Source organism: Trichechus manatus, unplaced genomic scaffold (assembly GCF_000243295.1).
Source record: "Trichechus manatus latirostris isolate Lorelei unplaced genomic scaffold, TriManLat1.0 scaffold00021, whole genome shotgun sequence".
Lineage (NCBI taxonomy): Eukaryota > Metazoa > Chordata > Mammalia > Sirenia > Trichechidae > Trichechus > Trichechus manatus.
Window position 1 is genome coordinate 8,550,521 of NW_004443957.1, and position 27,418 is coordinate 8,577,938.

The window sequence follows — 27,418 nt, forward strand, 5'->3', positions numbered from 1 at the left end:
TTTTATCAATTTTGTTGATCTTTTCAAAGAACCAGCTTTTGGTCTTGTTAACTCTTTCAATTGTTTTTCTATTCTCTATTTCATTTAATTCTGCTCTGATCCTTATTATTTCCTTTCTTCTGGCACCCGAGGGCTTTTTTTGTTGTTCTCTTTCTACTTGTTTCAGTTGTAGGGTTAATGTTTTGATTATGGCCCTTTCTTCTTTTTGGATATATACGTTTATTGCTATAAACTGACCTCTGAACATTGCTTTTGCTGTGTCCCAAAGGTTCTGGTAGAATATGTTTTCATTCTCGTTTGACTCTATGAATTTCTTTATTCCATCCTTAATTTTTTCTATAACCCAGTAGTTTTTCAGCAAGGTGTTGTGCAGTTTCCCTGTGTTTGATTTTTTTTTTTCCTTGCTTTTTCTGTTGTTGATTTCTACTTTTATGGCTTTATGGTCAGAAAAGTTGCTTTGTAATATTTTGATGCTTTGGATTTTGTTACGGCTTGCTTTATGGCCTAATATGTGGGGAGCGGGGAGGTAAATGGGAGAGAGGCTTTTCCCTAAGGGGGGTGTTTTTGATCCTCACAGTAGGCTGTACGCAATTACTTATCTTTCGCTGGTGAGGGCTGCTTCACACTGGTTCTGGGTGGCCATGTAGATTCTCAGCGGCTGCGTCTCTCCTGGTGCGGAAAACCCACCTCTTGAGCACGGCTGCTTGCCTGCCTCACCGCTCACCCACCAGCTGCTGAGACCTGAAGGGCTCAGGCTCTTGCTGGACAGGTCTGGCAACTCCTTGCTACTTCCGAACCATCTCTCCCTCCCCCTGCCACTCAGTCCGGTTCCTCAGCTCTGCCTTTGATGTTCAGGGCTCCCAGATTGCCATATATAATCGATTCACTTGTTTTTTTGGGTCTTCGTTGTAAGAAGGTCCACTGGAAGCGTCTGACTACTCCCCCATCTCAGCCCTGCCTCTCCTCTTCTTATTCCTGACTCTTCTTTTTCCTCTATTGTTCCAGGTGAACCTGTTTGCGTTTCTGATTTCACTTCTTTTGTGTATATTGATTTGCATCTCCCTAATGACTGCTACAACAATGGGCTTAAGCATAACAACAATTGTGAGGATGGCACAGGACTGGGCAGTGTTTCATTTTGTTGTACATAGGGTCACTACAAGTCAGAATCGACTCAATTGCACCTAACAACAACATAACAATGTCTAAAGAAGTTGAACATCTTTTCATGTGCCATTCATTGGCCATTTGAATATCCTCTTTGGCGAAATGTCTGTTGAAGTCCTTTGCCCATTTTTTTATTAGATTGTTTGTCATTTTGTTGTTAAGTATCATAGTTCTTTATATAATCCCTTATAAGATACATGACTCCCAAAAATTTAATCCTAATCTGTAGGTTGAGTCCTTGGATGAGGAAAAATTTTTAATTTTAGTGGTTAAGAGCTCGACTGCTAACCAAAAGGTCAGCAGTTTGAATCCACCAGCCACTCCATGGAAACCCTGTGGGGCAGTTCTACTCTGTCCTGTAGGATCGCTATGAGTTGAAGGCAACAAGTTTTGTTTTGTTTTTGTTTTATCATTTATTTATTTTGTCTTTTGTTGCTTGTGCTTTTAGTGTCATATCGAAGGATCCATCTTAAAAACTAGGCCCAAAGCAATACTTCCTTCTGAGAGTTTCATGGCTTTAGTTCTCACATTTAGGCCCTTGATCCATTATGAATTAGTTTTTGTATATGATGTGAGGTATGGGTCCAGGTTCATTTTTTTGCATGTGGAAATCCAATTTTCCCACCTAAAGAGACTCTTCTTTCCGTATTGAATGGACTTGGCACCCTTCAAGAATCAACTGACCATAGGTGTATGGATTTATTTCTGGACTCTCAATTCTGTTCCATTGATCTATATATCTATCATTATACCAGTATCAGGCTGTTTTGATTGCTGTAGCTTTGTAGTATGTTTTGAAATCGGAAGAGTGAGTTCTGCTACATTATTCTTCTTTTTCAAGATTGTTTTGACTACTTGGGACCCCTTGTCATTCCATATAAATTTGAGGATTGGCTTTTCCATTTCTGCAAAGAAGGCTGTTGGAATTTTGATGGGAATTGCATTGAATTTATAGATTTCTTTGGATAGTATTGATATCGTAACAATATTAAGCCTTTCAACCCATGGGTACAGAATGTCCTTTCGTTTATTTAGGTCTTTAATTTATTTTAGTAATGTTTTGTAGTTTTCTGTATACAAGTGTTTCACCTTCCTGGTTAGATTTATTTCTAGGAACTTTATTCTTTTAATGCTCTTATTTAACTTTTAATCTTTTTTTTTTTTTTTTACACTAAATGAATAAAATCTTTTGCTCCTGGCCTATAACTAACTGGATTAGGTTTAAAAATGAGAGTCAGAGTAGATTCAACTGACTAGAGTGAATTTTGCTCTTGAAGTAAAAAACTGGCAGATCAGGACATTTGTCCATTAGTGGAGAGGCCACTTGCTAGTGGTTCCTGTCCAGGTTGGATGTGGTCATGTTACAGAATCAGATTGGCTAGAGTATGAGACATCCATCATAGACCTCTCTATGCCCTTTAGCAAGTAGCTGAGAACTAATCTCTCCCACAGTCTTTTAAATGGGGTGAATTTGCCCTGTCCTCGTTACCATATAGGGACTCAAAGAAGATAATAAATTATTTATGAAGTGCCCATAGAAATGAACCAAGCACAGATTAGATTAGATTAACCGCTGGTCCTCTTCCCCATGAACTTGGAACCTAAGACTTCACTGATACGAGTGGGTGCAAAGAGCTCATAGAATGGTAACACCTATCTCTTCTCCAACCCATCGTTTTGAAAGATAGCTTCCTGGGGATGTGAGCCTTGGAGCAGAGTGCAAGCCAGGCTCTTGCAAGCATGAGTGGTACTGAAGGAACAGCTAGAGAAGAGAGGGTGGAGAACAGTCTCCGGGCCTGAGCTCTTCCCAGTCAGCTGATTCATGATAAGAGGCACTGTGAGAAAAAAATGGGTAAAGAAAGAAAAAAGTCATTAGTAAGGTGGCAGCTTAGAGACTTTGTTGGAAAACCTAGCTAACAAACTAAGGATGACATAAACCAGCACTGTCCAATATAACTTTCTGTGATGATAGAAGTGTTCTAATTTGCTCTGTCTATTACAGAAGCTACTAGCCACATGTGGCTGTTGAGTAGTTGAAATGTTGTTAGTGTGACTGAGGAATTGAAGTGTTACTTAATTTTAGTTAATTTAAATTTAAATTAAAATAGCCACATTTAACTAGAAGCTACCATATTGGACAGCACAGGTATAAAGCTTTGCTATATATTAAAAAAAAAAAAAAAAATCACTTCTACATTCATGTCTTTTACCTAAATACAATGGCCTTGTGAGGTATGTTCAGTATTTTTACCTCTTCAAATGATGAAACCAAGGCTCAGAGCAATTAACTAACTTGCTCCAAATCACACAAGGTAGTAATTGACAGAGGCAACCCTAGAGCCCATGCCCACCTAATCCAGGCGCTGTGCTTTTTTTAATATTTAATACACTTCCCATCTCTTTTGTGGCAGGCTCATTCGTCTCTTGAAGACTGAACCTCATTTATCATTTAAATTTCACAGCTCTCACGAGCAGTGGTCGCACCCAGAGGTTCCCTGTGACAGCCCCACACATCTCCCTGAGCTCACCTGGTGCCATTTAAATGAATGCAGGTTATAAACTCTTGTACTGTTTCCCCCTCTGCCAAGACTCTATCCTCAGCCTGCTCCTTGCACAGCAATATGCAAAAAGGTTTGAATAAAGAACTACCAGTGCCAAGTAAGAGACTTCCAAGTTGTACCAATAATGGAGAAACCTAGTTCTCTTGATGTTCTGAAAGAGAAGAAGTAGGGCCAGTGGTCAACACCAGCATAACTGAGCCAAGTTTCTGCCACTTCTGTATTTTAGAGAGGCAGGGGCACCGATAACTCCAGCGACTGCTGTCTGGTGCCTCTTGTGGCCTTTGAGTCTGTCAGTCACTGTGGCTGCCCCAGTTCTCTTGTGAAAAAGTGGGAGAAACAAAGAAAGATGAACTACATCCCACCACTTGAATTCTTGGGGCATTTCAGAAGCAAGGCTAAGATAACAGTGATGTGTTGCATGTGTTCCCAAGGTATTACTACTATAGTACATATTTCCTAAGGTTCTTTCTGTTGTAATGTCAGTATAAAATATTCAACATTAGTACTGGCATATCTCGGAGATGTTGTGGGTTGGGTTCCAGGCCACCACAGTAAAGCAAGTCATGGATTTTTTTGGTTGAGGAGTTGAGCAAAGAAAGTGGTTTCTTGAGATGGAATCTACTCCTGGTGAAGAAATTGTGAACATTGTCAAAATGACAACAAAGGATTTAGACTACTACATAAACTTAGTTGATTTTATATAATCATATAAAAGTGATGTTTACACCATATGTAGTCTGTTGAGTGTGCAATAGAACTATGTCTAAAAAAAAATGTAACTACCTTAATTAAAAAATTCTTTATTGCTAAAAAATGCTAACCATCATCTGAGCCTTCAGTGACTCATAATCTTTTTGCTGGTGGAGGATCTTGCCTCATTGTTGATGGCTGCTGACTGATCAGAGTGGTGGTTGTTGAAGGTTGGGGTGGCTGTAGCAAACTCTTAAAATAAGACAGCGATGAAGTTTGCCACATCAGTTGACTCCTCCTTTCACAGAAGATTTCTCTGTAGCGTGTGATACTATTTGATAGCATTTTACTTACAGTAGAACTTCTTTCAGAATTGGTATCAGTCCTCTCACCTGTCAAACCCTGCCAATGCTTTATCAACTAAGTTTATGTAGTATTCTAAATCCTTTGTTGTCATTTCAGCAGTGTTCACAACATCTTCACCAGGAGTAGATTCCATCTCAAGAAATTACTTTCTTTGCTCATCCTTATGAAGCAACTCCTCATCTGTTAAAGTCTTATCATAAGATTGCAGCAATTCAGTCACATCTTCAGGTTCCACTTCTAATTCTAGTTCTCTTGCTAGTTCCACCACATCTGCAGTTACCTCCTCCACTGAAGTCTTGAACACCTCAAAATCATCCATGAGGGTTGGAATCAACTTCTTCCAAACTCCTGTTAATGTTGATATTTTTATCTCCTTCCATGAATTATGAATGTTCTTAATGGCATCTAGAATGGTGAATTCTTTTCTTTCCAGAAGGTTTTCAATTTACTTCCCCAGGTCCATCAGAGGAATTATCTATGGCAGCTATAACCTTATGAAATGTATTTCTTAAATAATAAGACTTGAAAGTCGAAATTACTTCCTGATCCATGGGCTGCAGAATGGATGTTGTGTTAGCAGACATGAATACAACAGAGCCAACAGAGACAGAAAGCCTTCCCCTGGAGCTGGCGCCCTGATTTTAGACTTCTAGCCTCCTAGACTGTGAAAGAATAAATTTATCTTTGTTAAAGCCATCCACTTACGGTATTTCTATTATAGCAGCACTAGATGACTAAAACAGTGGGTTTAAAATATTCAGTAAGCCATGCTGTAAATAGATGTGCTGTCATCCAGGCTTTGTTGTTCCATTTATAGAGCACAGGCAGAGTAGATTTGGCATAATTCTTAAGGGCCCTAGAATTTTCTCCATATCAGCAATAAGGCTGTTTCGCTTTCTTATCATTCATGTGTTCACTGGAGTAGAACTTTTAACTTCCGTCAAGAACTTTTCCTTTGCATTCACAACTTGGCTAACTGTTTGGCACAAGGAAAAAAGCCTAGCTTTTGACCCATGTCGGCTTTTGACATGTCTTTCTCACTAAGCTTAATCATTTCTAGCTTTAGATTTAAAGTGAGAGACTTGTGACTCTTTCTTTCACATGAACACTTAGAAACCATTGTAGGGTTATTAACTGGCCTAATTTCAATATTGTTGTACCTCAGGGAATAGGGGGGCCCGAGGAGAGAGAGAGATAGGGAATGGCCAGTCGGTGGAGCAGTCAGAACACACAAAACATTTATCGATTAAGTTCGCTGTCTTACATGCACCACTCGTGGCACCCCAAAACGATTACAATAGTAACATCAAAGATCACTGATCACAGATCACCATAACAGATATAATAATAATGGAAAAGCTTAAAATATTGGGAGAATTACCAGAATGTGACATGGAGACACAAAGTGAGCACTTGCTGTTGGAAAAATGGCGCCAACAGACTTGCTGAATGCAGGGTTGCCACAAATCTTCAATTTGTAAAAAATGAAATATCTGTGAAGCACAATAAAGCAAAGTGTAATAAAATGAGGTATGCCTGTATTAACATTCTAGAGCAAAATATAATGCCATATATTTATCAATTTTCTTCCTAAATCCCTATATATAAAAACTAATAAATCAGAGAAGTAATAAAACTTTTAGGAAAAGTAAAAATCTTGACAGATAAAAGATACGTTTTTCTGCCGTTAAAGACACTTATCAAATAAGGAGCTCGTAACTAAAATAGTAAAAGTATCTACACAAACTGCTGCTCATTCAGGGATGGTGGATGACCTGCGCCCCCACAAGTTGGTGGAGCTCTTTTATATGGACGATATTCTCTCCTCATATTTGCAGGGAGAGATGCCATTTCTTTTTAATTTACTTTTGTTTATTATGGTAAATATATGTGTAACAAAACATTTGACTTTTCAGCCATCTTCATATGTACAGTTCAGTGACATTAACGGACCTCATCAAAATTAAAAATTTTGTTCATCAAAGGACTTTATCAAGAAAGTAGAGACAGCCTACAGATTGAGAGAAAATTTGGTGGAACCATATATCAGATAAAGGTTTAATATCCAGAATATATAAAGAACTCTTACAACTTAACCACAAAAGGACAACTGAATCAAATAATGGGCAAAGGACTTGAAGAGGCATTTCACCAAAGAGGATATATAAATGGCCAACAAGCACATGAAAATATGCTCAACGTCATTAGTCATTAAGGAAATGCAAATCAAAACCACAATGAGATACCGCTTCACTCTAAACATAGAATTACCGTATGATCTAAGTCTTAACCACTGCACTACCAGGGCTCCATATAATCTAAGTCTTCTACTCCTAGGTAGAGATGCAAAAAAACATTGAAAGCAGGAACGCAAACAGATACTTGTACACCAGTTTTCATTGCAGCACTATTCACAATACCTAAAAAGTGGAAACAGCCTGAATGACCCTCAAGAGACGAATAGATAAACAAAATGTGGTACATACGTACAGTGCAGTATTACTCTTTTGGCTGGATTTTGAGTGCCATGTTAACAGTTCTTTCTAAATCTCACCCCTCAGCTGGAACTTTGGAAGTTACTACATTTTAACAGCCCTACTTATTTAAAAGTTGGTACTGTTTTATATTTGTGTTAAAAAATCACTTATTATTTTATAGAAATGAGGACAACAAATTCGGGACCCTCTTTGAACTCTCATTGCTGCCATCCCCCTCCAGGCCACTTTTGGCCTCAGCCTTCTTTCAGTTTTCCTAACAAGAACAGGCAGTCCTTTGATTAAGTACCTCTCCTCTTCTACTGTGATGTAGCAGCTGATTGTCAGCTACCTATCAGGAGGAGTCTGTCTGGAATCTGGAGCAGTGCCGGCGTTCAGATGTGCCTCACGTAGTTCCAAGGTAGTCCCACAGCAGGGCCATCTTACATACTTTCCTGGGGTTGTAAGCCCTCAACTGCCACATCACTGGCTGTGTTGGGAAAATGTGTTATTCTTAGGAGAGCAAGCAGCTGGCCCAGACTTTGAGTCATTGTTGTCTCCAGGAATGTGCTTAACACAATGTGTATTGACAGCCATTACTTAGATCTGCAATGTCTCAGGGAGCAAATACTAAAAGCTCCAAATAAACTTACATTTGGGTAATTCTGATAGGAAAGTTATTTTAAATTATATTTACTGTGTCTTTTTCTGGTTAAATTGTATTATGTATTTAGCATCAAAAATATAAAAATCCCAGAATACCTATAACTCCAACATGCAGAAATAGCTACTTATCTATATGAAGACATACAGAGACATTAGAACCACTTTATAATCTGGCTACTTCATTTACAAGGATATTGTGAACATTTTATATATCATGAAATAACTTTTCTATATCATGATTTTTAAGAACTGCACTGCATTCTGTTAAACCAACATATGATAATTTTATCCAGCCTCCTATTCTTTTGCGATATGATTAGATTGTTGCTATTTTTTTTTTTTTTTTTGCTATTACAAAAAACTCTGAGATTTACATGGTTATATATAAACCCTTTGGCACATGTCTAATTGTCATCTTGGGTTGAATTCCTAAAAGTGGAACTGATGAGTAAAATAAGATGAGTATTTTTAAGGTTTTTGATTCATACTGTAAAATTTTGTGTTAGAAAAGATATACCACATCATTGTTGCAAACAGCAATGAGTGCCCGTTTGTCCAAAACCTTATTGGTGCTGTGTTTTTGTGTCGGGAAGGTATTGCTCAACATTGATCTATGTGAAAGGACATTTAAATCAGCCTATTTTTGAGGGAATAAAATTGACAACATCATCACACTTCTGGTTTTAATAGAATGAGGGAGCGTTCCATTTGAGTTTGGAGTTCTTTAGATACATAGAAATGTCAACTGTTGAAGCTGTATGTCACAGTGTGTGGTAGGCAGAATTCTGAGATTGCTGGCCCTGGTATACACACCTTCTCCTAGTTATTCAGTTGAACACTAATCTAGGTGTTACTTTGAAGGGCTCTTAAAAATATAATTATGGTTCTAAATCAGTTGATTTTAGGAAAGGGAGATTATCCTGGTTGGGCCTGACCTAATCAGGTGAGCCCTTAAAAGAGACCAAGCATGAGGATTTGAAGCATGAGAAGGAGTCATCATGAAGGAGACTCTCCATTACTGGCTTTGAAGATGGAAGGGGCTACATGGCAAAGAATGCAGATGGCCTGTAGGGGCTGAGAGTGGTCCTTGGTTGACAGCCAACAAGGAAACAGGAACCTCAGTCCTACAACTGCACGGAAACCACCTGAATGAGCCTAGAAGAGGATCTCAAGTGCCAGATGAGAACCCAGCCACCTACAAAACTGTGAGATCATAGATGGGTGTGGTTGGAGCTGCTAAGTTTGGGTGGTAATTTGTTACATAGCAATTAAAAAGCTAATACCCAGTATTTCTAAATTTGAATCTAGATATTTATATAGAAATATAAAACATAAGCAGAGGGCCACACATTATGTGAAGAGAGGACAGGTGTGTGTGTTAATGTACAGGTAATGTTACCACTAGATTTTAAATGTGGAACCCCTGGGTGGCACATAGGGTTAAATGCTCAACTATTAACCAAAAGGTTGGTGGTTCAAACCCACCCAGAGGTACCTTGGAAGAAAGGCCTGGAAATCTGCTTCTGAAAGTCACAGCCAAGAATATCCTATGGACCAGTTAGACTTTGCACACATGGTATGGCCATGAGTCAGAACTGACTTGATGATAGCTTAAAACAACAGATTTTAAATAATGTTGTCAATTAGAAACTCAGAGAATTTTTGGTCCAGGTCTGCCTCAAGTTATGTGATCTTGAAGAAATCACCAGTGTCTTCCAGATTATTGGACCTTCCTGACACTTCTGATTCTCTTACTACTTTGCTGACCATTCCTTTTGCCTTCTTTGTGAGCTCCTCCTCGACCGCCTCCCCCTGAATGCTAGTATCCCCAGGAGTGTTGGCCACTCTGCTGTGGGATCTCAGCCACTCCCAAGATGTCACTATACCCAGGTGCTAATGACTCTTATGTCCATGTCTTCATCCCTGACCTTGTCCAGATTTAGGGAAATCACACGGAGTTGTCAGATCTGTTCACTCTGTTTCTTTTTTTCTCTCACAAGTTGAGGGCTGCAGTTTCATCAGGAAAAGAGATAATAATATCATGTGCTATTTTGTTAAAGGGTCTGAAATTGGCATGTGTGTTTCTACACTTCTCTCTGCCGCTGAGTTGTTAGGCCTGTCATCTAAGCCTCGTCTGTAAGGCAGAAGCAGATCACAGACCCAGATAAATCCTAAAGGATGAGAAGGAAACCTCAAAATCTCAGAATTGGGAGGGACCTGAAGAACTGTCCAGCTCTGCCCTCATTTGGTGTTTAGACCTTGCATCAAATGGTCATCTGGCTTGTTCTGGAACCTCTCTGAGGCAGCCCACTCAGTTTTTGGAAAGCTTTAAGCGTGCGAAGAACTCTTTGATGTAGAGCGGAATACCATTTGTATACATTCTTACCATTTGTATACGTTCATCCTGGTTCTGCCTAAAATGAGTTTAATCTTTATTCCACAAGACAGCTCTCTAGCTAAATGAAGCAGTTCTTGGATTCCTTCAGTGTGTCCTCTCTCCAGCTTTATCATCACCACTTGCACCTCCCACCCACAATGCTTCTCTGATGAACTCCATTTTCTTTATACCTTTTAACATATAGAATCCAGAATGGAACCAGTCCCAATTTGAGTGGAGTAGAATAAGACTATTGCCTCCCTCGTTGTTAGTGCAGACCAGAAGCACATTACTTTCTCGGTCACTCGTGGTGTCCAATGACTCACAGTCATCCAGCTCAGGTTTTTTGTTTTGTTATGCTTTGTTTTTCAAAACATATTCTTGCTAAGTCACATTTCTTGCATTCTGCACTAGATGCAGTTAAATTTTTTAGCTTGATTGCAGGATTTTACATTTAGTCCTGTCAAAGTTTACTTACATCTGGCTGAGTGTGCCAGTTATAGCCCCCTGTCAGTAAGGGAAGCCTTACGGACTTTATCATCAAGGTTGAGAGGTTCCAGCACTACCCTTCCTATTCACTAGTGACAACCCTGGGTTTGGGGGATTTCCTTTTGCGTGACACATAGGACAAAACTACCTGTCCCTAAGCGGAACATCTGGACACAGAGTGCCCAGTGTGTCTTTTATGAGAGCTATCTGTAGGGGAAGAGGATGTGAGTCAGAACTGGCCATAGGTGCAGAAACCCAAAGGAGTGGTCACAAGAATTGGGCTTTCCTGAAGGAAAAAAGGTGAGTTTTGAGAAAATGTCCTTGCTCAGCAAGAATCATATGTGACATGTGGCAGTGACAATTTACCTCTATCTCGTTTTTTAAACTCTATAAAAGAGATTCCTTGTGGGCATCGAGGTCATGCTTGTGAAGAGATAGAGACCCCAAGATGAGAAAGTGGAGAGATGCACAATTAGCCTACAAGATCTGTTCAGCTTTAGACAGCATTATCAAGCAGTCTGCCAGGCTGCAACACAGTGGAGCTCCTGAGGATGCCTCAGGAGTGTCTGGGATGGGACTGACCCTCAAAGGTGAGCTGCTTTTAGAGTGAGACCTTCACGTACTTGCTCCTCATTTCCTCAAGAGCATCAGGCCTGAATGAAGACACCTGTATTCTGCGAGCACACGCTGAAGTCGTTTTATAAGGGCTTTGAACCAGTTTAAACCAGTTCTGTCTTGGCCATCGAAGCAAAATCAGAACAGACCCAAATTTTTAAGATATGGATGAAGTGAAATGATAAGCAGAACGGGAAAAATTACAGGTTGAAGCCCTGGAATGGGAGAGTCATAAGAGGCATAGTGAGCCCTTTCAGGAGCCTGATGCGGGAAACTGGATTATTGCCAGGACTGTGGAGAGCCACGTACATTCAAAGTGGCCCGGTCTTTGAGCGGGGCACCACTGTTTCTGACTCTGCCATTCAAGAGATTTGGATGCTATGCAGTTTCATGCTGTCTTTGTTTTCTACAAGGGAGATTAAGTTTCTAGCAGGGTTTCCACTCATAGTTTTTCACATTCTGCTTATTGTTCCACTTCACCTACATTTTAAAAATTCAGGTCTATTCAGGTTTTGCTTTGTTGGCGGTGACTGAACTGGGCAGAACCTGTTCAAAGCCCTATATTTTACTGACAATGTGTACTGAAGTAGCCATGCTGGGCCCCACAGCCCTCTCAGTGAGCATTTCTCAGTGGGGTGGCACACTAGCATTCTGTAGCGGTGCCCCTTTACTTAGCAATACTACTTTGTACATTGCAGGACAGGTAGGGTTAGCATCATTGCCCACCAAATGTCAGCTAGGGTCTTTGTGCAGTGACAGCCATGGGTGCACCCTACCAGCTTGTGAACTGTTGCCAGCAAAGGCTTCCAGAAAAATTCCATGAACTATTTTCTCTAACCAAAAAAAAAGCCAAGCCCATTGCCATCGAATCGATTCCGACTCATAGCGACCCTACAAGACAGAGTAGAACTGCCCCATAGGGTTTCCAAGGAGCACCTGATGGATTCAAACTGCTGGCCTTATTGGTTAGCAGCCTTAGCTCTTAACCACTATGCCAGCAGGGTTTCCATTTTCTCTAAAGGAGTATATTATTAGTCAATGTGATTATATGATTAATGATTAATTCTTCCTGGCTTAGTCAACCACAGAGAGGACCAAACTCTACTTGAACCCATTCATATTTCCTATGTTTGCTGCTTTGTTGATCCTAATGGAAAAAGCACGGGACAAGGAGTTTTAAAATTAATGAATAATTCCAGCACATACTCTTTCTGGTCCTGTGACCCCAGGCAGGTTTTTTTTTTTTTTTTTTAATTGTGGTAAAATATATATACATAAAATTTTCCACTTAAACCATTGTAAGTGTACAAATCAGTGGAATTAATTATAGTCACAATGTTGTGCAACCATCACCATCAGACAAGTTGTTAAACTCCTTACCCTGTTTCCTCTTCTGGGGCATGAGGTAAATAATACTTGTTTTGCTGCATTTTATTACTATAAAGAACAGTGGGATAATAATTATGGATGTACTTTTAAATTAAAAAGCAGTGTTCAAATGTAAAATGCATGGTTAAGTTTATTCCTAACAGGTAAAGTAGCCTTTACTTTTATTCATTGTGAATGTAAATCACTCCAGTGTTTCAGAATGGGGACTGTGTCTGTGTTGACCAAGGTTCATTACTTGTTAGCTAGTTATCATTTTCCTTGTCTATCTTGACCTTTATAAACTGAAAAGACTTAGGTTCAGTCATCAGCTTCCAGGGCTGAGACAGGGCTTAGTGATGACCTGGGGCCTCATGGAGGTGGGGTGGAGTAGATGATAGGGGTGGTGAGGACTGTGGAACCAGTGGCCCAAGGAGGGGGTGGCTTTCCCATGAGTTCCCAACATAATGAAGGGAGCCACGCTTCCTGGATCTTTCAATCCTCCTGGCTTGTGCTGCTGAGTGCACTGATTCCTGTGTGTTTTTGTTAAAGATTTACGTCCACCTGAAGGAAGGCGGGGACCCTGATGGACTGGATGCTCTGAAGAATAAGCCCCAACTCCATAGCCTGGTGGCCAAAAGCCTCTGCCGCAACGCAGCAGGCAAGAACTACATCATCTTCACGGGGCCCAGCATCACCAGCCTGACCCTGTTTGAAGAGTTTGAAAAGCAAGGTTTGTTGAGTGGAGGGCTAGTAGGAGCAGGGCTCCTTCCTCCCCGAACTGGGTGGGAGAGGCCAGAGGGGATGAGTGCCTCCTGGGACCTGGGTCCTGTGGCACTGTAGTCTGAAGGTGCATAGGCATTGGCTCACGGGCTGGGTGACTTGTTGGCACAAAGCTCTGCCCAGGCTTCAGGGACACATTTCTTTGTGTCTCTTTGTTGCACAGCTGTAGCTGTCAAAGGAGTTCTCCCAAGGCACAGCTCCTATTAAGCTGTCAGGGAGTCTCTTGCACTTAACCCCAAGCTATCATGTGGCCCCTTCCCAGGTGGCAGAACAGCATCTGTTTTCTGCAAAGAATCGTGCAGATTAATGCAGGGAACAATGCAGTAGGGTCAGAAAGGTCTTAGTTCCCCTGGTACAAAGATGCTTGGTTTGTCTGCTGCAAAACCAAAACCAAACCAAACCCATTGCCATCGAGTCAGTTATGACTCATGGTGACTCCATGTGTTACAGAATAGAACTGCTCCGTAGGGTTTTCTTGCCTGCTGATCTGCTTCAGAACGGTCACAGCCTTGAAAACCCTATGCAGCACTTCTGCTCTGCACACATGGGGTCACTGTGAGTCAGAGTTAACTTGACAGCAACTAATAACAACAGATCTTTATGGAAACACATCACCAGGCCATCCTTCTGCAGTGCCACTGGGTTGGTTCAGACTGCTAACCTTTTGATTAGTTGTTGAGTGCAAACCGTTTGAGACACGCAAGGACCTACATTTGTTGCAAAAATGGGGCAAAACCGTCCACAGCTCTGGCAGGAATAGGGCCATAGAAAAGAAGATCTAGAGCCAGTCAGGGAGCCCATAGCAAGCTGCATTGCCCTCACTGTGCCCTGACCTGGGGATTGATACCAGGTCCACTCAGGAGAAACACAGCCACTCCACTCATCTATGGCAGCCTCCAGAATTGCAGACTATTGCTTAGCAACAGGTCAGAAGTCTGGCCTTACAACTAAGTCCTCTTCAGTAATGGGGAGCAAACAACGTACCACCTGCAGCCTCAACCGTGCCTTGGCAGCCAGGGGTGTATCTTACTCATCTGCATATCCCTGGTACCCCACAGGGCCTGCTTGTGAATGCTCAGTATTTATTTGCCGAAAGAATTAAATGTGGACTATGTGACAAGAGATTGTGGAAGTAAAAAGTTGAAGAAATGTGGCTCTAATACACATTAACCAACTGCTTTGGAAGTATGTGGGCTCCCCATTTGCAAAAGAGTATGACCCCCAGAGCCTGTGAGTCCCCTGCCTGCACAGTACAGGTCCAAGTGGTGGGTGGCGAGCACCGTAAAGAACCCCTGCAGCTGCTAGAATATCCGGACAGCATTGGTGTGCATCACTAGGGTGCTTCCTGTCTCCCACCAGTCTGTGCTTCCATCAAGCTGGACTGAGAGTCGGTGGTGTTCCCAAAGCCAGCCCATCCATGAGTGTGGTGGGAGCTGGTATGGTGCACAGAGTCTCCTGGAAGACGACAGAGTAGGGAGTGACAGGGAAGTATCATGGGTCTACGTGTGCCCTAGGAGATGGAGACGGCCGTTAGTGCTGCTTCTCTGAGGGCTCGGGTGCTTCCCTGTGGTTCTGAGAAGAAGGGGTGCTCCCAGGCTCAGTGAATTAGCAGAAGGGTGGGAAGAGGATCTCCTATCTGGAGAAAAATAATTAAATATGAAATCTGCATTTTTCCAACAGCAGGTTAGGTAATAGATAAAAAGATTTTGTGCCTATTTTTAGAAGCATCTAGAGCCATTGAGCTCTTCACACGGGGCCTCGTGCTTTCTCTCAGATGACTAACATTTAGGACAACGGTTCTCCAGCATGGTTCTCCAACCCTCGCCCCTGCCCCCAGGTTTTCTGATTTCACTGGTCTGGGGTGGTAACACCCCCAACACACGGGTATACTGTTTAAAGCCCCCTCGGGAATCTAATGTGCAGCCAGAGTTGAAGAAAGGAGGCAGAGCCAAGGGTCTGGTTCCTCCTAGGGCACACGTAGACCACTTAAGGAAATTCTTATAGTAATGCCTATTTTCATAAAGGGATAGATTCATAAAAACAAGGGTACTGCAGGGATTTTCCTTATTTTCCTCTTATGAAAGTACAGCTGCTCTTTAGCTGGTTGTGTATGCCAAACCCCACATATGTGATTAAAAAGTCTTTATCCTGGTTCATATCATCCTCCTCCCCTGTTTTAAAAACATTCTTCACTTTAAAACTAAGACTTGAGTAGTTATTGAGTAATCCTGTCTGACTGTGCTAGGAATGGAGGTGGTATTGGAACCATTGCCCCGTGCACAGTGGAAGGTCCTCTGATTTTCCAGGGAGGCTCATCCCCCCACCCCCTGCCCCAGTGCCCCACACTCACAGCTGCTGAGGAGGATGGATGTCCAGAGTGGCTCAGGGATAAAGAAATTCTAAAGAGAAAAGGAATCCATCATATTTCCTTCTTCAAAGTTGAGGTAGAGATGCAATGATGAGGAAAGTATACAGATGAAATGGACAATAGATTCAGTTACTGATGAGGCCATGTCAGTCTTCAGTGAGCTAGGAGACAGTAAAGGGTGAGGTTGTTTTCCAGGGTCTTCAGTCAGACACACCGTTTCACTGATCCTCCAGGTATTTGCACTGAGGAGGCGGGATGTAGGGGCAGGAAGGGAACGCTGACCGCTCTCGCTGCTCCCTGAGGCCATGTCTGTGGTGGGGACGGAGTGGGGAGGGTTTGTGAGGAGGGAGAACCTGGGTGGAATTTAAAGAGGCCTTCATGGGCTTTTTGTTTTTTAAATGAACTTTATTTTTTAGAACAGTTTTAGATTTACAGAAAAATAGGATTTTGTTCACACTGCTGTTTGCTTACAATCCCAACACACACCCATCGAACCTTCAGTCTGGGATGCTGAGTTCAGGTTCCTTCTCCTTCAAGAAGCCTTCTCTGTCCACCACCATACTGCCCTTCAGAGCCACAGGCAGAACACTTGGCTCAGTCCATAATTGTTTGGCTATTCTTTCCTTCTCTCCCCAAAGACATGGGGAGCACTGTCCCACAGTCTTGTACGGGCTCGTGGTTGGTAAGATCTTGGTAATGTTGTTGTTACTGTTGTTGTTGTTAGGTGCTGTCGAGTCAGTTCCGACTCCTAGCGACCCTGTGTACAACAGAATGAGTGCACTGCCTGATCCTGCGCCATCCTCATAATCATTGCTATGTTTGAGCCCATTGTTGGAGCTGCCGTGTCAATCCATCTTGTTGAGGGTCTTTTTCTCACTCATGGCATGATGAAAGAGAAAAAGACCCTCTACTTTGCCAAGCATAATGTCCTTCTGCAGGGACTGGTCCCTCCTGATACCATGTCCAAAGTATCTGAGATAAGTCTCACCATCTTCACTTCTAAGCAGCATTCTGGCTGTACTTTTCTGAGACAGATTTGTTCATTCTTCTGGCAGTCCATGGTATATTTAATATTCTTCGCCAATACTGTAATTCAGGGGCATCAATTCTTCTTCCATCTTCCTTATTCATTGTCCAGCTTTCACATACATATGAGATGATTGAAAATACCATGGCTTGAGTCAGGCACACCTTAGTCCTCAAAGTGACATCTTTGCTTTTGAACACTTTCAAGAGGTCTTTTGCAACAGGTTTGTCCAGTGCAATACGGCACTTGAAATCCTGGACAACTTCAATCCTTTCTCTGTTGATCATGATGTTGCTTATTGGTCCAGTGTGAGGATTTTTATTTCCTTTATATTGTGGTATAATCCATACTGAAGGCTGTAGTCTTTGGTCTTCATCAGTAAGTGCTTCAAGGCCTCTTTGCTTTCAGCAAGCAAGGTTGTGTCATCTGCATGTCGCAGATTGTTAATGAGTCTTCCTCCAATCCTGATGCCACGTTCTTCATATAGTCCAGCTTCTTGGATTATTTGCTCAGCATACAGACTGAATAAGTATAGTGAAAGATACAACCCTGACACATACCTTTTCTGATTTTAAACCCTGCAGTATCCCCTTGTTTTTTTCGAATCACTGCTTCTTGGTCTATGTACGGGTTCTACATGTTCTGAAATTCCCATTCTTTGCAGTGTTATCCATAATTGTTATGATCCACACAGTCGAATGCCTTTGCATAGTTAATGAGACACAGGTAAACATCTTTCTGGTATTCTCTGCTTTCAGCCAAGATCCATCTGACATCAGCAATGATAATCCCTTGTTCCACATCCTCTTCTGAATCTAGCTTGAATTTCTGGCAGTTCCCTGTTGAAGTACTACTACAACTGCTTTTGAATAATCTTCAGCAAAAGTTTATTTGTGTATGATATTAATGATATTGTTTGATAATTTATGCATTCTGTTGGGTCACCTTTCTTTGGAATGGCACAAATATGGATCTCTTCCAGTCAGTTGGCCAGGTCGCTGTCTTCCAAATTTCTTGGCATAGATGAGAGAGCACCTCCAGCATTGCATCTTTTTGTTGAAACATCTCAACTGGTACTTTGTTGATTCCTGGAGCCTTGTTTTTTGCCAATATCTTCAGTACAGCTTGGACTTCTTTCAGTACCATCGGTTCTTGATTATATGCTACTTCCTGAAATGGTTGAATGTCAACCAATTATTTTTGGTACAGTGACTCTGTGTATTCCTTCCATCTCTTTTGATGCTTCCTGCATCGTTGTTAGGATGGCATAACTCAGGCTTAGGAGTCAGACAGACTGAGTTTAACACCCTTCTTCCCCTCCTGGTTGTGGGAATCTGGGCAGTGCCTTGCTGAGCCTCAGTTCCTCTTCTGTGAATACGGAACTTTTGAGAGGGAGCTGAGATGAGATAGGGTGTGTACCTGCTTAGCACTGTGCTTGGCACATAGTGAGTGCTCTCAGAAGGACTGCTAATATTGTTACTGATTCATTACTTCAAAAAACCAAAACCAAACCCATTGCCGTCAAGTCAATTCTGACTTATAGTGACCCTATAGGACAGAGTAGAATTGCCCCATAAGATTTCCAAGGAGTGGTTGATGGGTTCGAACTGCCAGCGTTTTGGTTAGCAGCCAAGCTCTTAACCGCTGTGCCACCACAGCCCCAATTCATTACTTAGAGTCCTACATATAAACTTAAATATATATTCTTATAGAAGCACCAAGGGAGAAAGCAGAGGGATAAAGTCTTCAAACTTTACAAGTCTCTTCTAGAGGGACTTCTAGAGGGTCCCTCAGACCAAGCAGTCACTGTTCTTTCCCCGTGGGACACTGGGAAGCAGCCGCTGCCTCAGAGGCAGGTGTGTTTGGGACTCTGTGTTTCTCTCCCCATCAGAGATTTACTGCTGTGGCCTACTCAGCTCCAGGAAAAGCGACTGCACAGGCCTGCCTCTGTCCATGCTGGCGAACCCAGCCACCCCTCAGTCCCGGGGACAATACAGAATCAAGATGAAGGGGAACATGTCTCTGATCTGCTGGTACAACAAAGGACACTTCCGCTTCCTGACCAATGCCTACTCCCCAGTCCAGCAAGGTACTGGTGGTGGGGGTGGGGATCTGGTGTGCATGTCAGAGGAGGTCTAGGTAGACATGAACAAGATATCTGGTGGAGCAAATGTGAATTCTTTCTCAGCTGGGCAGCCCTGTTGTTAGGCTAATCCTGTTGTTCACCAGCCTCTGGGGCCCTGCTGGGATCTCTTGCTCTTCTAACCAGGAAGCAGAGGGGCAGCAAAGCAGTGAGCTCTCCCTTACTTGTAGGCTGTCAAAGGAGCAATGATGGTGGAGTCTCCTGTCCCCGTGTTGTACAGGGGGTGTAATAATTGGCTACGTTTGAATGGCATTTACATGATCAGTTTATCGTCTGGGATTCTGTGAAAAATCTATCCTGACAGGAGGGGAAAAAGTCAGCTGCTCTTATCTTTCAATGTCTTCCTTATAAATTGGGTTTTCTAGGTGTTCAGTTCGTTTCTTTATTGATTTTTTTGGCAATGTAAAATCCATTCATAGCAAAGGGATTTATTCAGCAAGCGATTTGTTATATTTAAAGTATCCTACAGCAAAAACACTATTAAACTGCTGAGAAGGAAATTGAAATGGCAGAAGGGTACTGTACAAAAATATTTACAGTTGTGTAGTGTAGTTGCACAACTCTTTGTGCGCTTTCACGTTAAGATATATTTCTTCTTCACTTTTGAAGGAAGACTGCCAAGGAACTCAGTGGTGTGCGTGCGTGCGCGCACAGGCACCCACAGTGAGTTCAATTTATGTTGTTCATTTATTCCCATCTTTTACCCCCCACCTAAATAGCATTGAGAATAAAATTCAGTTTCAGTGGGTTTCAGTGGGGATTGCAATCAAGAACTCAAGCTTATAGTGTCATTTCCGCATTGAGGCTTAGAGGGGTATAGACAACCTCACTCACGAGTGCAAGGGTAAGGGCAATGCAAGGACAGGTTTGGCATCGGCCCAGCGAGCTGAAGGAGGCAGCTGGGATTGGACTTTCATCTCTAGAGCTTAGGGCCCAGGTGCAGGGGAAGGGCATTTCTGGGGAAGATGGTTGAGAATGGAGGGCAGGAGCTGCTTCCCGCACATTGGTTTTCAGTAATGGCTCTGAAAAAGCGTCCCAAAGCAGCACATGGCATCTGTCTGGGCTGTGTGATGAGATAATGAAGAGAAGAGATGCACCAGGAAGGTTGGGAAGAGGAGTGTATGATTCAGCATGCGGATTCTAAGAGGTTGCCCCAACCCTTAAATCAAGGAACATATAAGGATATCTTATTCATTGCTGAAATTTAGTGTTCATTTGTTTTTAATATGGTTACGACTTTCATTTCCAAAGTACTGTTAAGAGTCTGTGATAAGTTTTAAAATTCCAAATCCTAGACTTCTTTGAAAACCCCAAGGACTATGGCATAGCACTGCTCCCCATCGAGTGGGAGGCATCTGCATGCGGCACCTCCCTCTGAGGACCATTTCCCTCGTGTCCACCCCATCACCCATTCCATGGACAGAGCTTTAGAAAGCACTCCTAGGCCATGGGGAGCTATGTGGACTCCCTGAGTGGGGGCCACACTCCCACACTCGGTGAGAGCACTACACGGTGAGCAGAGAGCCCGCGCCCCACGGTGATGGCAGCAAGACTCTCACCAGGGAAATCTCACCCAGGGAAGGGGAGATTTAAAGGTAGAGCACTGAGGTTGGGGTCAGCCACTCCTTGCCACTGGCAATCCTTTCTCCAGGTCCAAATCCTAGGGTTTGTTTCTTTTTTTTTTTAATGAAGGGGTATGGTTTTCCTTTCAGCCTACTTCAAAAACATGATTTAAAAAACCAACCAACCAACCAACCAACCTCGTATTCCATTCTTTTAGATGTGCCAAAATTTCTTTATCATTCCCCATACTGATGATCGGTTTTTTTCACTATTATGACTAATGATGTAGTGAACATCTTCATACGTAACTCTTTTGGTACATCTTTGAGCATTTCCTCAAGATAAGTATCTAGAAGTGGAATTTCTGGGTCAAAGGGTATGAACATTTTTGAGGTCCCTGGGTGACGCAAACAGTTTTAGCTCTACTACTAACCTAAAGGTTGACAGTTCGGACCACCCAGTGATCTACTTCTGTAAAGATTACAGCCAAGAAAACCCCATGGAGCTCATTTATACTCTGTAGCACATGGGGTTGCCATGAGTTGGAATCAACTCAAGGTCAGTGGATTTTTTGTTGTTTTTTTTTTTTTTAGTTATCATTGCAGTAGATAACAAGGGAACCCATTTTCTTCTAGCTTTTCAAACACTATTACCTTTCTTTTTTTGGTAAATTTGTCAATCTGACCAGGTGAAAATTTAGAAAAAAAATAATAAAATACAAATTATTATGTCTGTTGGTGAAGTTCAATATGTTTATTGGCTAATAAATATAAATATGTTTAATGGCTAATTTTGAATGGTTTATTTTTTTTCCAATTTTGTTTTGAAGTATTTATGTTTTTCTCATTAACTTGAAAGCAAGTATTTTTTTCCCCAGAAACAGTCAAGGTTCTGTGTTTGAAAACTGGAAACTAGGACATCTGATGTTTTAGGAAGCTATAATCCAGCATGTTTATGTTTGCAGTTTGTTTCTGCATTTGTTTTCCTTTTGTTTTCATTCATGACCCTGGTGGCATGGTGGTTAAGAACTTGGCTGCTAACCAAAAGGTCAGAAGTTCAAATGCACCAGCTGCTGCTTGGAAACCCTATGGGGTAACTCTACTCTGTCCTATAGGGTCGCTATGAGTCGGAGTCGAGTCGACAGCAACGGGTTAGTATTTTTTAACACAAAAAAGTTTTTCATTTCAACACAGGCAAATCTGTTGATCATTTTCTTGGCTATCAAGCTTTAAAAAATCCCTCCTCTATCTCAAGCTCAGAGAAAAATAACTATTCACCTGGTTGTTTCATACTGTGAGTTTTTGCTCCTAGCGCTAATCCACTTAGAACTTATTTTGGGGCCTGGCATCAGGGGAGCCTCTACTGTTTTGTTTTGTTTTTTAATGTTTTAATTTTTTTTGTTGTTAAATGGCAAGGGCTGGTTGGCCCCTCTGTGCCTGAACCATTCATCAAACAATTCTTCCTTTCCCTACTCATTTTAAACGTCACCCAGACGATAAAATAAAGCCTCATATGCTCTGAAGACTGCTGCTCAGCTTTATATTCTGTTCTTCTGCTACTATACATATTCTTCTCGAAGCTAAGCACAATTTCCAATTTTAGAAAACATGTGAGTCGTCGTGAACATTTCAGGAGCTGCTCTACTGTCCCTCACTCTGGATCCTGAGGAGCAGTGAACCTTCTCACAGAGTGTGAGGCTTTTTGAAAATCAATGCTGTCGCATGCCAAAGGGCACCCCGCTGAGAGCCAAACCCCTTTGCTTTTTCTTCTGAAATCCATTTGGATCTGTCATCTCCCCACCAGGGTCTCTGCTCATTTAAGACTCAGAGTCAGAGAGCCAAAGAGAAGGCAAACGCCTGCATGTGAGCATGAGTGAGGACTTGACTCACTCGCTCAAACTTGCAGGACCGTGGCACAGCCAGGGAAGGGGTGGACACAGGCTGCTGCTGAGCTATGAAGGCACGTACTGCTCCAGCAGGGTCGTAGAAATGGATGGAATGTAGACGTGCATATAGGTTCACACGGAACCCCAGGGGCTGTGCATGTGTGTGCACCATCCCTGGTGAGGAAGGCGGCAGAGACCACACAGCTCAGATAACCACTTGTCAACGTTCCCAGTTGTTAAAGCCCTCAGTCCGAAGACAAGGGCGTTACAGGACTGCTACCTCCCTTTCACAGCTGGAATTGGGTCTCAAAATCTAAAATATCATGGGTAGGGGATGATGGGGTGTATAAACTGAGGAAAGAGATCACAGAGAGAGATGTGGATCAGGATTTGAGTGGCTAGGTAGGCTTTCAAACGGTTAAATTAAAAATTACGACAGGAGAGAAGGGCAAATAAGATTTAAAGGTAGTTGCCCGCAGTTAGGCATATGCCCGTGGTTAGGCATATTGGGACAATGGCAGTCTGTCAGCATTTGTCCTGGTTGGCCTGAGACCAGGAGGTGAAGAGCTGCGTTAGGACTTCTAGGAGCCATGAGGGACCTGGTGACCCCTTTGCCTCTGGAGTTAGTAACAACTCAGAGCATGTGGCACTGGAGTTCTGGGAGAGGGCCCAAAGGGATGGCTGGTCCTCTGAAGGGTGGGCCCGCGGACCGGCACTGCCCAAAGCGGCCACTGGGTCTTTAGACCAGAATCCACTGCTGTCGAATCGATTCCAACTCATAAGGACCCTATAGGAAAGAGTAGAACTGCCCAGCAGGATTTCCAAGGAGTGGCTGGCGGATTCAAACTGCTGACCTTTTGGTTAGCAGCCAAGCTCTAACCACTGCACCACCAGGGCTCCTCTCTATAGAGTGGGCCCTTCTGTGGAACCTGCACTGTGTGTCTTCAGAACAGAGGAGGCTGCAGCTGGAAGTCAGGCAAGTTAGGATGGGGCCCGGGGCTGTGTGTCTGGGCCCCCGTGTGACACGCAGGCATTGTCGCAGTCTGTCTTTGGGGGTTGAGTGGGTGCTTAGATAGGGGGCCAGGGACACGTGCACTCAGGAGGGGGATTGGAGAGAGGCCACCTCTCCTGGGAGGGTGCAGGTCACCCCCTCCCTGGGGAGGCTGGAGAACATGTGGGTTAGCTGGGTCACCAGGCACATTAGAAGATCTCTGAACAGAGGTTGTCCTTGGCAAGTAAATAGTCCAGAAAGAACCAGCAGGCTAGAAGGCCCCTGCTCTGGTCCTCTGACTCTTGGAGAGTAGCCTGTGCTGGGCTTGCCCTAGGTCTGCTGGAACCAGCTCTCTGGGTGGGGCCCTAGAATCGGAATTCCTCACAAGCTCTCCAGGTATTTCTTCAGTACGAAAAACCACTATTTCTAGAGATAATAACCAAAAGAAAAAAGAAATTAAAGCTTCCCGTTCAGTCTGTGCAAGTGTGAGAGTCCTGGGGTGGGGAAGCAGTGGGGAAGGGCAGACCCCCCACAAAGCTCTCTGTGGGCCTTCAGGGGACATGTCATTTTTACTTTGACCAAGTCCATTTAGGTATTGCTAAAATTTCATAGCCCTGTGAACTAACCTCTTAAAAAAATACATGAAAAACACCTTTCCTTTTCTGCTTTTTAATGATGTAGAATTTTATTAAATAGGAAAAAAGGTCAAATGACAGAAAATTTTTACTAAAAAAGAAAAAAGCACTGTGCCCATAATCACTTCACGCTGTGAGGGAAGTAAAAATTGAAGGCTGGTCAGGAAATAGCATGTAAATCCCAAACCACATTTAATGTAAATTGTATTTTAAAAGGATAAATTCCTCCATCTTTGGCCTTCCTTGTTACCTCCGGAGCCGGCTGCCTGGGGCAGGTCTTGGAGAGCCGTATGTTCAGCATGGGCAGCGGGGAGGTGAGGGTAATTGATCCTTTGCTGCCTCCCACGCCTGTGGGTGGGATTCATTCATATTGCAGTGATGTTGACGGTGCCCCTGGGATACATTCCCATTTGTATTTAGTGGAGGAAAAGGTTATTAACATAGGAGTGCGTGGGGTGGAGTGTGAGGCTCCCAGGAGCCCTGTGAGGCTCAACAGGAGGACGGGGGTCTGGGGAGGAGGGAGGAGCTTGGGGAGGGAGGAAGCAGCCTCCTGGTCAGCCCAGCTTCCAGCTGCACCCTCCGCTCTGATGGAGATGACCCCACCGTACTTCCTGACCTCTGCCTCCTCTTCCTCTTGGTCCCAGCCCCCCTCAGAGCCTGGCTGGGGGGTCAGGGAGCCTGTGGGGAGGGAAGAGTGATTCTTCTGCTCTCTCATGTTCCAGGTGGGCAGAGTACACCACCTTTGGGCTTGCCTTTGCCACGCGGGCCAGTGATGCCCCTTGGGGTGAGGATTAGGACCACCGGTGTGTCTACCAGCCGATCCTTCACATGCTGCTAACTTGAATAGTTTTCTCAACTCTTTTGAAGCATTTAGTCACTGGGTCTGAGTGTTCTTCCTCTCCACCTCCCCTCCTCTTACTCATCCTCTGCTGGCTATTTTAAGTTGGCTAGGGCAGCCAGGGTGCTGGTTTTTGGAGGAGGCAGTAGAGAGGGGATTTATGTTCTCTTCTTTGCAGGGGTGATCATCAAGAGGAAGAGTGGCGAAATCCCCTGCCCCTTGGCTGTGGAGGCGTTTGCCGCTCACCTGAGCTACATCTGCAAATATGATGACAAATACAGCAAGTAAGTGAGCTCAGCAACTCAAGTCTGCAAAAGGGGTCCTTGTCTCACCGTCACAGAAGAGATGAACTGGTAGATAATCAATAGAATTGAAAAATCAAAGCCCTGTGAGATGTAATCCTGACCCCTCATCCTGGGCTCTGCCCCTTGCAGCCCATCCACCTCTCTCACCTCTGAGGCCTCTGTCCAGGGTCCTTGACTCCTCACTCTCCTGCCCAAAATCCCCTTCCCTCCCACGCTTCCAAATCAAGTCAGCTTGGTCTTGCACCTTTGTGAAGCCTTCCCAGTTCCTTTAGCCCAGACTGCTGTCTGCCTTATCCACCTAGCATCCACCCCACGTATTTCTACACTGAGTCCTTTATTTTCTAGCACTAGTTACTTCAGGTTTTCCAATGTGGATACCCCTTAAATGAGATGATCTATCATCAGTGTACACATGCAGAGTACACACGCAACCCAGAGAGCACACATGCCATACGTACATGCGTGTACACAGTGCTGTCACCTGGCCAAGTGCCGTGATACCTGTGACAGGAGCTCAGAAGTGATCGCCACGGAACATTTCTGTGCATTTCTGTGACTACTAAATCACTAGGATTGGGCCTCACGGCTTAGAACCCGGGAAGCATTTGGACAACTCTTCAGCCCTCTTTGAGGGTAACCTACTTTTTCTAGGCTTTTCTATGGCAGGGAGAGAAAAAGAAGGACCTGGTTCCTTGGAGGGGCCCTGGTGGCACAGTGGATAGGTGTTTCATTGCTAACCAAAAGTTCGGCAGTTTGAAGCCACCAACCGCTCCTTGGAAACCCTATGGGGCAGTTCTACTCTGTCCTGTAGGGTCGCTCTGAGTCACAATCGACTCAACAGCAATGGGTTTGTTTGTTTTGGCTCTTTGGCAATCTCAGCCTAGGTGTGAAAGGTAGCCTCACTCCTTAGGGATTCATTTAGCCTGTCTTTATTGAATACCTTGCTAAGCTCCATGAGGCTATTACAAAGAAATGTGCATATATTTAATAAACATGTGCTGGTATTAAGGATGCTGTTATGTACATCAAAAATATAATTCAGTGTGCCCTCAACTGGGCTTGCTTAAGGTGCTCCTCAGTGTCAGAGGGTCAGGAAGGCTCTGCCAAGGCTGTGACATCGATAGGTGGGAGTGGTAGAGTAGACTCAGGAAGGGGGGAGCACCATCTCAGAGGCCTGGAGCTGAGGGAGAACATGGCCCTTGGGAGGCAGGAGCCATTAGGCATGAACAGAATGCAGCATTTGAGAAGGGGGTAGCATGCGGGGAGGGCCCTGCTGGCTCCGGGGCTGTGAGCCATGCTCCAGGAGACCTGGTACCTGACTTCAGCATCTCCCTCAGCGACCCATCTCGTTTTTGATAGGAAATGTTTCCACTTTCTGTATCTTGTTCATTGTGACAAAGCCAGCTTGCTGCCCCCGGTCCCCCTCTGTAGCATAGAGAGATTCCCCAGCATCTTGCTGACCATGGGGAGACATCGTGGGTACTGGTGAATCACCTGGGCCAACCTTTCTTATTCTGCCTGCCCTTATAGGTATTTCATTTCCCATAAACCGAACAAGACCTGGCAGCAGGTGTTCTGGTTTGCCATCAGCATCGCCATCAACAATGCCTACATCCTGTACAAAATGTCTGATGCCTACCACGTAAAGAGGTACAGCCGGGCACAATTTGGGGAGAGACTGGTCAAAGAGCTACTGGGCTTGGAGGACACCTCACCAGCCCACTGATGCCTGGGCTCAGCCCGAGGCTTGGGTGAGGGACGAAGTCAAGGGAAGGTGAGAGGAGGGAGAGAGCCTGCCGTTCTGACCCGCCTCATCAGAGACCTGGAGGCGCAAGAGGGAAGCTGTGAGGCCTCTGCAGGCGGGGCAGGGACCTCGCCGAAGGAGTAGCTGCCTGTCCCAGTTCCACTCAAAGAAGAGCATGTCCTCTGTGAAGCTGCCCCCCACCGCATTGTCAGTGCACTACATGGACTCAAATGCCAGTCATTGCTATGTCAGTCATGTCTGTTCAGCAGGGCATGATACCCGTGCGACCCCATTCAAGCCTGGCAGGGAGGATCATCTCTTAGTTGGCTTGCGGGGAGGGAGTGCTGTTGCCAGCAATGACTCTAG

General features: G+C 43.7%; 1 protein-coding gene across 1 annotated transcript in view; it reads left to right on the top strand.

The window, feature by feature from the left end:
• PGBD5 (piggyBac transposable element derived 5) overlaps positions 1-27,210 on the top strand; it is a 132,589-nt gene extending 105,379 nt beyond the window's left edge. Inside the window, exons 4-7 of the mRNA XM_004372823.2 lie at positions 13,323-13,503; positions 18,840-19,037; positions 25,182-25,287; positions 26,839-27,210. Coding sequence (XP_004372880.1) covers positions 13,323-13,503; positions 18,840-19,037; positions 25,182-25,287; positions 26,839-27,034 — 681 coding nt within the window. The 3' untranslated portion in view covers positions 27,035-27,210. The remainder of the gene's footprint in view (positions 1-13,322; positions 13,504-18,839; positions 19,038-25,181; positions 25,288-26,838) is intronic.
• Positions 27,211-27,418: the final 208 nt, after the last annotated feature.